The following is an 8,930-nucleotide window of genomic DNA, read 5'->3' as shown; positions in this document are numbered from 1 at the left end:
TGTATGTTTAGAGTATTTAGCTCTATCCAACTCTGACCAGCTTCCCTGTACCTGCTGAAGAAAAATATCCTCACAACACGATGCTGCCAACAGAATTGACAGATTGTGTCTTTTTAATCTATCCATGCACAAGATTGTTTATGCATATGTCATTTAAAGAACTTAAGCAAATTATTCTGTAAGGTCAAGAAAAAAGGAATATTAGCATTTCTTTGATTTTCTTTACCTTTCTTCTTTGTTTTTCCACTAACTTGAAAGATACAGACACAGATTTATTGAAAGAATATTGGTGAAGAAGGTTGAATACCCTGCCAAGTGGTCTGAAGGTTCTGTTAAGATCTGCAGAGTTAAGACACTGCCGGATTATTTCCCTGAAGACTCCTCAAATCCAGAGCTGACGTCTGGGCTCTGTTACCACCTTGAATTAAAGAAAGCCCCACCCCTCCTTTACCTCCTAACCTACCTACCACTTGCGTACTCTCATCAGAGGGCGAGTGCAGCCATGTGCTCACACCGCTGAGGGGAACACCTTTCAAGCCTTTACAAAAAACACTTCGAAACAACACTTCTGCCCATGTTTTAGGAGTCTGATTTCATTCGGGGACAGCATTGAGGATGGATCTGTCAGAGGAGCCCTGCTCTGGGTGATGGAGCCATTAGGATTCTCCTGCTAAAGAAAACATCTTGGTAAGAGACACTATGTGTGTAAAGGGATTTTCTCTCCATACTTTACAGTGTATGATGATCTTAGCTATATTTCTTGAAGATTAAGCTCTGTCACCAGTAAAAAAAAAAAAAAAAAAAGGTGTTACATAATAAATAAATGAATTTAAAATTATATTCACGTCTACCTTCACAAAAGAAAAAAAGATTGCCATTTTGAAATTTTTTTTTTTCACAACAACTACGATTAGTTCTTTTAAGCTGAGTAAGGCTGAGTTATTATTTTGGTTGTTTGAACCTGGCTGCCCCTGTGATGTAATGACACATGTGTGCCATAGTTTGCTCCTACTCAGCATGTTGGTCTCCTAAGTGATGAAGGCCCTGAGGGAAAGCTGTTGAGCTGGAGAGGTTCAGGCTGACCACGTGTGTGTTTTCATTAATGATCCACCAATTAGTCACACAGTGGTAACAGTTGTCTAAACGCCTCCTCATCTGTCTTTGCTGCAGGGTGGAACTGTGATACAGGCGACGCACGTAACTGGTGGGGGGGTGGGGGGGGTCAGTTAATGGTTGGCAGAGGTTCGGAAAACTTCGCCTAAACTCCTCAAAAGTTTCAGTTCACAAATGCTTTATTCTTATAACTTATGTCAACTACTGTTGTTCATCAAACCTGTAGGTGAACCAGTACATTTTGCATACCTTGCTTTACATGCCAAATGTTTCTATCAAAAGGAAAGAATTTATGAATTTAATTTAATTAATGGAATAAATAAAACTTACATTTCCAAAGAAAATATGAAACTGTTAAATGAAATAAATGGTAACACATCTAAAAGAAAGAAGCAAATAAATATTTCAAACATATTTTTATTTTTAACAAGTAAGAGATACTAAATAAATAAATGTTATCATCATCATTATTAGTATTAACAGTAGAATTGTTGTATTAAATCCAACCTAAAGCAATTAAAATATAACATGAATAATTATTATTAGTAGTAGTATTAGTACTAGTACTAGTAATTTTAAGGTTTTCTAGCTTCTTATTCTTGATCTTTAAGTATGCAAATAAGACATTATTGTGTAAAATCACCACGAGTTTGGAAAAACAAAAAGGCAGATATTGCAAAAGTCAAATTATGTCAAACTAAGTCAGTTAGTGACTTAATAACTAATTAAATAAATATAAATAAATAAATATTAAGTAATACTGTATTACCTTATAGTACAATTTATGTATAAAACTAGGTAAGGTGAGGTAAGCTTTGTGTGTACAGCATCATACGAGGTATTTCAAAGTGCTCTACAGCAAAAATAAGCTTTTTAGTCATGTTTTTAAGGAGCTAGTGTCCTGTTTTCAGGAAGTTTAGAAAGAAAAGAATACAGAGCAAAAAATCTAAAACAAAATATCTGAGCTGGGGTATTTTTTCTTACACATAGAACATTGAACATAGAATTGGGCTGTGAATTGCTGTGTCTGTTTTGTATATGCTTCACTCACTGCGGCAACCGAGCCATAACCTGATGGATGCTGGTTAGGGACTGTAGACAGTCCCAGTCGGCCCTCATCCCCTAACTATAAACTGACAATGTACCATAAACACTTTCCTGTCATGGAACAACACTGTAGAGAAACACAGGGCACACTCCCAATGATAGCATGAGTTAAATGGCAACAAATGGGACCTCTGTATTACTGTTTGTCCTCACTGACAGGACCCAAGAATGACAGCCCAGGTGCCGGAGAGAGACCGGTCCCCCCACATCCTGTCAGTGAACACCACCTTGGAGGAAGAGATTGAGAGGGCTGAAAGTAAACTTAGCAGGTAAGGAGAATTTTCTTTAAATAACTTCTCAGGTACACGTTTTATAAAGGCAAAGCACGAAAGAAATGATATAGTTTTTTATTTTTTATTTGTTGTTTTTATCCTAGGGTGCCATCTGTCTGGGATGACACATCTTCAGAGCTACAAAGAGTTGCTACTCTCGAACCTGATGGACGCAATTCAAGGAATTCTTTCCAAAGGAATGGGGCCATTTCAAGGTGAAACTAATATGAAATTAACATTCCAGCCATGACATGTTAGCATCCTTTACAGAGTTTCTGAACTGTCAGATGTGAAAATCTACAGCATTGTTAGTCACTTACTTCCATACATCAAACAAATGAGCGAAATTATTATAATCTGGATTATGAAGCCTGAACAACCACAAGAGTTTGTACATTCCTCTATAGAGATCATCCATTACTTCACTGCAAATGCCTTTTGTTTCTGTGCGTGCTCCTCCGGGATGGGGATACACACAAATGACAATTTCTGTAATATTTTTACGTTTTGTAGTTGATATAAGTTAAACAGGGGTTTTATGTTTTGCACGTCTTAGACTGGTGAAACTGGTGGTGAGGCTGAGGGAATGGGCACACCGGAGTCTGCTGGAGGAGGAGGAGCGGCCAGACTCGTTCCTGGAGCGCTTTCGTGGCCCTGAGCTGATAACAGCCCCCAGTCGCAACAGCACAACCCAGCAAGATGCCAATGGCAACAATGCCAAGGGAATCCTAAGGTATTCCTGACTGGGTTAGGGCTGAAATGTCTAATTAGGTCAGATGACAACCTGTTCTATCTATACTATTGTTGTAAGGTTTTAACCTGAGGTATTGTGTCAGAGCTACATTATAAAAACAAATGACTAAATATAGCAAGCTTTATGAAAGATTTCCTTAGAAATACCAGCCAGAATTTATCTAAAATATTATTTTGTCTGTTTGCAATCCCCTCATACTTCCAGGAAGAGGTGGGAATTGATCGTTGTGTCGCCATCTGATGATGCGTACTACCGCTGGCTGTTTGTTATTGCTATTGCAGTGCTCTACAATTGGTTCCTTGTTGTTGCAAGGTATTTTTATTCCCACAGTCGGTTATCTGTGACCCTGCAGCTAGATAATAAAATGCAGTGATCTGTACAATCCACCCCTTTGACTAAAGCACTAAATTATTCATACCATTTTCTATTCCCAGGGCATGCTTTGACCAACTGCAGGAGAGCTATTACATCTGGTGGCTGGTGCTGGACTACTTCTCTGATACTATCTACATACTAGACAGTTTTGTGCGTCTGCGGACAGGTAACCTATGAAAATACACACCTTCTCACAGTATAAAAAATGTTACAAATTTCTTACTTTTTATTCTGGTTTAGAGTTTAAACCAGAATAAAAACTACCAACAGCATGCACATTTAACTGCATGTTTTGGGCGCTTTCCTCCCCACTTCCATCTCAGCTTTTTATTTCCAAACCAAATACAACTAAAGAAATGCAGACACAAACACACTCATTAACTGCAGAACGTCTCACTTTACAATTACTACATGAATATTACAAGATCCTCAAGTTGAAAGTGATTGGGCGTCAATTTTTTTAAATAAACATTTTAAAATAAATTTTTTGTGCCCTTTTTATGTGTATCTTAGTAATAAATTAAACATGCAAGAATTGACTGGAATGATCCAAATAGTCAGATTTTTACAGATAATGGACCTGTGAATCATTGTAACTCCAAAACATAAAAAGGACTGGAATAAGACAGAATTACAGTTTCCAAAATTTTTGGGTTGGTTGCTTTTTTGGGGGCTAGAATAATTCTTTAGTCTAAGCTCAGCAACAAGAACAGTACATGGGTCACTCTTTTTTTCTAAGGTGCTTGCTGTAATGGTCATTGGGGGAGGTGGAGTGCACCCAAGTCTGCGTTTTGGGTAAATATATTTGTGGTTGTATCTACTACAAACATTTAGATGTATGCAGAAACCTGGTTAATATATGCGAATAAAAGTCTGCCATACCTGTTATTTGTTTGGTTACCTTTCTAACTGAATGCAATGAGTTTTGTAGCAACCTATTCAAAACAAAACAATCTGTATTTTTTTTTACATCTGCATAAAAAGCTGGTTAGAATTTCATAAGGAAATAATAAGGTACATTCATTTTCAGTAAATCTAAATATTGTTAAAATGTTATTTTTACTAAGTGAAACACATGATATAGAAAAATTACACACAGACTGATATTTTCAAACATGTATTTTTGTTAATTATGATGATTTTCCGCTTACAGCTAATAAAAACACAGCATTTAAGATTAAACTATTACATCAGACCATTAAAAATACGTTTTTAATATAGAAATGTGAGCTTAATGAAAGGTTTATGACCCACTTAAAGATTGCTTTCTTTAAAAGGTACTTTTAATCATACAAACAAGCCTCATCGGATTGCATATTCTAATTTAGTGAATTTGTACACTGATTGATTTTTTTCATCTTAAAAGTTTTTTTTTAAACAAGCTTTTAGAGAAAAACAAAGTTAAATATGCTAAAACAGATTAACTGAATTTATATGCGAGGTGTCCTCTGACATCATCTAAAAAAGTGGCAGAAGTTGCAAAGCACTTTATACAATTACAGTAGTTAAATATTGGTTAAATAATTTGTTGTAGGTTGATGCTGGCTGCCAGTCAGTTTCCAGTCTGCCAATTTATACCACGGTTATATTTCCATGTGTTGCCATTTTGTCCCAACCTACTTTCATTTGGTACCAAACTGTTTCCCAACCATCTACTAAACAATTGTGGATCAGCTCATTCCTATTCTTAGTTAAGTATGTTAATGAATTATGGCAATAAATATTCCTTAAAACGTTTCCTTACGGATGACTATGGCTAGATTATAAAAAATAACTTTAAATATAGATTGAGAAAGCGGCTACAAAATATCCCACGGCAGACAATTCAGTTTTGTAAACAAAAATCTTGGTACAAAAGTGCAAACGTACAAAATAGAGAAGGGGTGAAGTGAACAGCGATCAACAACTATCACATCACAAGTACATTTCAATAGTTGATGAATTAAAAACTGTTGTTTGAGTGGAGAAAAAACTCTTTTGTTGTTTTCTTGTCCCTAACGTTGTCATAATTGATGCTACTGGCTTATCTGAAACCAAGTATTCAATTAGTCAATTTGACCTGATCCCTAAGCAAATGCATTAAAATAGAACTTGGTGGAGAATGTAAAGATAACAGATTCTAGCTGCTTTATGCAGTAAACATGTTTCTCCAAGGGTTTGTTGTTACACCTATCAACAAAACAATCAAACCACAGATCCCACTTATTTCTTAGCTGGAACTAATGTTCAGATTGAGACAATGGCCTAGCTAAGTTTCCTCTCCATTTATGTTGTTTCAGGTTTTCTGGAAGAAGGCCTCCTGATGAAGGACCACACCAGGCTAAGAGACAGCTACATCCGAACATTACAGTTCAAGTTGGATGTGGTGTCAATCCTGCCCACTGACCTGGTGTACATTTATACTGGCATACACACTCCACAGCTCCGGTTCAATCGCCTGCTGCGCTTTCCCCGCATGTTTGAATTCTTTGACCGGACAGAAACACGTTCCAACTACCCCAACATCTTCCGGATCTGCAACCTGGTGCTCTACATCCTGGTCATCATTCACTGGAACGCCTGCATCTACTACGCTATATCAAAATCTTTGGGGTTTGGCTCAGACACGTGGGTGTTACCAAACATCTCCATTCCTGAGTTCTCCTCCTTAACAGAACGTTATGTCTATTGTTTCTATTGGTCAACCCTCACTCTTACCACCATTGGAGATATGCCTTCACCTGTGAAAGATGAGGAGTATGTGTTTGTGGTCTTTAACTCCCTTGTAGGAGTGCTGATTTTTGCAACAATTGTGGGTAACGTGGGCTCTATGATAGCCAACATGAATGCCACCCGGGCCGAGTTTCAGGCTCGAATCGATGCTATCAAACACTACATGCACTTCCGCAAGGTCAGCAGAGAACTGGAGACGCGCGTCATCAAATGGTTTGACTACCTGTGGACCAACAAAAAAGCTGTAGATGAGCAAGAAGTGCTGAAGAACCTGCCCAACAAACTCCGGGCTGAGATTGCTATCAATGTACACCTTGAGACCCTGAAGAAAGTACGCATTTTTCAAGACTGTGAGGCCGGACTGCTTGTGGAGCTTGTGCTCAAACTACGCCCGCAGGTTTTTAGTCCAGGTGACTACATCTGCAGGAAAGGAGACATTGGTAAGGAGATGTATATCATCAAGGAGGGGAAACTGGCAGTAGTGGCTGATGATGGGGTCACACAGTATGCTCTCCTCACTGCTGGAAGCTGCTTTGGTGAGATCAGCATTTTGAACATAAGAGGTAGTAAAATGGGGAATCGCCGGACAGCCAACATCCGAAGCTTGGGATACTCTGACCTCTTCTGCCTTTCTAAGGATGACTTAATGGAGGCAGTGACCGAGTATCCGGATGCTAAGACAGTGCTAGTAGACAGGGGTAGGGAGATCCTTAAGAAGGAGGGGCTTCTTGATGAGAATGCAGAGAGTGGTGGGCTACAGAAGGAGGACACAGAAGAGAAGGTGGAGAGACTGGAGTCCTCCCTGGACACCCTACAGACTCGCTTTTCCCGTCTGCTGACTGAATACATAGACACTCAGCAGCGGCTAAAGCAGCGTATCACTCTGCTGGAAAGGCAGCTCAACCAAACTGACTGCGGTGCCGAAGCAAACGGTCACTCGAATGCCAGCATACAAACTGCCAGCAGACGTTATGGTGGTACTATTGGGTCACCACATCAAAGCGATGTTCAAACCCCAGACAGTAACAGAAGAACATTACAATGTTGACAGTTTCAACATCACGCTTCAGCCATTCGATCATCCATTTACTGTACCTGCTTAATCTTTACAGAGTCGCAGGTGGGGGCTGGTACCAGTCTACAGAGGTCAATGGCAGATCACCTGTCCATCACAGGGCAGCATAGAGACATATCTGACAAACAACCATGCATGTAAACACGTAAGAGCGATTTAGAGTGGCCGGTTAATGTCACATCCAAGTTGCCGGAAAATCTTTACACTGTCACAGTTTTTTTTTTGTTTTTTTTCAATTTATAGTGTAAAGGAAAAGGTGCATTTCAATAGACATGGAAACAAAATACAGATAACTTTGAGTTACTATACAAATCAGCAGCCACATGCTGAATGTGCAACGCTGGATGTTACGTTTCAACCATGATCAAGCTCAATAATTGTTACAGAATATATTTCATCAATGCAGAGAAAAGAACACACTACAATAACCAAAAAACCCACAAATAAGGTTTGGACTTGGCTTAAATAAAGAGACTAACGTTAGATTACAAGGTGCTCTGGGATCCGTCTTCGGATCACCTGGGAATGTTGTGTTTGTTTGCATCAACAGAGACACTCAGTTCCCATCAATTATGCTCTGGAGAGTACTGTTCAAATGAACTCCTGCTGCTACTCAAGGGAACTAAAGGTCTAAGGAGATTTTGTGCATGGTAACTCGTTGTCACACACAAACAATTTGTTTCCAGTGCTCTCATTTTCTAAGGTAAAGTAAGACTTCACAGCCTTCAACACATTTTGTCAAGTTACAATCACAAAATGTATTTTTAAAGGGATTTTATTTTTCGACAGACCAAAACAAAGGTTGTGAAGAGGAAGGAAAATATTTGCAAAGAAAAATCTAAAAAGCATTGTGCATTTGTATTTAGCCCCCCTTTACTCTGATACCCCTAAATAAAATCTAGTGCCGTCAGAAGTCACCTAACCAGTGAATAGAGTCCAGTTGTGTGGACTAACCCTTTCCATGGTGAAACATAGTAGGAAAAGGATCATGCTGTAGGGATGCCCATCTTTAGCAGGAACAGGGAGATTGGTCACAGTAGATTGGAAAGTGGATGAAGCAAATGAAATGGGAATACTGGTTGAAAAACTGTCTTGTATGTACCAAAAGACTTTGGACTGGTGGGAGATTCACGTTTCAGAGAACAACAACTCTAAACGTACAGTCGGATCTACAATGAAACGGTTTAAATCCAAGCAGATTCTTGTACTGGGAAAGCAGTTGTACTTGTAGAGAAAGCTGGTTCTACAACATATTAACTCAGGGTCACTGAATTCGAATATATGTCATATAAATTAAAAAACATTTTTTATTTCCACTTGACAGATATGCACCACTGGTCTATCACACAGAATTCAAATCAAACTCATTTAAGTTTGTGGTTGTGATGTAACTTGTAAAAAAAGGTTTCTGACTTCTTTTGCAAGGCAATGTAAATCTGTATCAGTGCTGATTAACAAATGTTTTGGCTGTTTACTGTTGCATTTACAAAGTTTGTGCCATGAAAAACGGTTTTTCTGAAAA

At 38.6% G+C, this 8,930-nt stretch overlaps 1 protein-coding gene across 1 annotated transcript; it reads left to right on the top strand.

The window, feature by feature from the left end:
• Nucleotides 1-284: 284 nt before the first annotated feature.
• Nucleotides 285-8,930, top strand: LOC124876690 (cyclic nucleotide-gated cation channel-like). The gene is made up of 7 exons (XM_047379657.1): nt 285-687; nt 2,380-2,489; nt 2,597-2,707; nt 3,049-3,225; nt 3,451-3,558; nt 3,681-3,787; nt 5,901-8,930. The coding sequence occupies exons 2-7, from the start codon at nt 2,389-2,391 to the stop codon at nt 7,379-7,381; spliced, it is 2,085 nt and encodes a 694-aa protein (XP_047235613.1). The 5' UTR covers nt 285-687; nt 2,380-2,388; the 3' UTR covers nt 7,382-8,930.

Source organism: Girardinichthys multiradiatus, chromosome 11, assembly GCF_021462225.1.
Source record: "Girardinichthys multiradiatus isolate DD_20200921_A chromosome 11, DD_fGirMul_XY1, whole genome shotgun sequence".
In the NCBI taxonomy this organism is placed as follows: Eukaryota; Metazoa; Chordata; class Actinopteri; order Cyprinodontiformes; family Goodeidae; genus Girardinichthys; species Girardinichthys multiradiatus.
The sequence above is the reverse complement of the archived record's forward strand: the minus strand, read 5'-3'. Positions and strand labels throughout refer to the sequence as shown.

Bases quoted from the DNA above. Each gene is read 5' to 3' on its own strand.
- LOC124876690 (XM_047379657.1), top strand. From the start codon at position 2,389: ATGACAGCCCAGGTGCCGGAGAGAGACCGGTCCCCCCACATCCTGTCA. The intron at 3,226-3,450 runs GTATTCCTGACT...TCATACTTCCAG, and splicing joins AATGCCAAGGGAATCCTAAG to GAAGAGGTGGGAATTGATCG. The intron at 3,788-5,900 runs GTAACCTATGAA...ATGTTGTTTCAG, and splicing joins TTTTGTGCGTCTGCGGACAG to GTTTTCTGGAAGAAGGCCTC.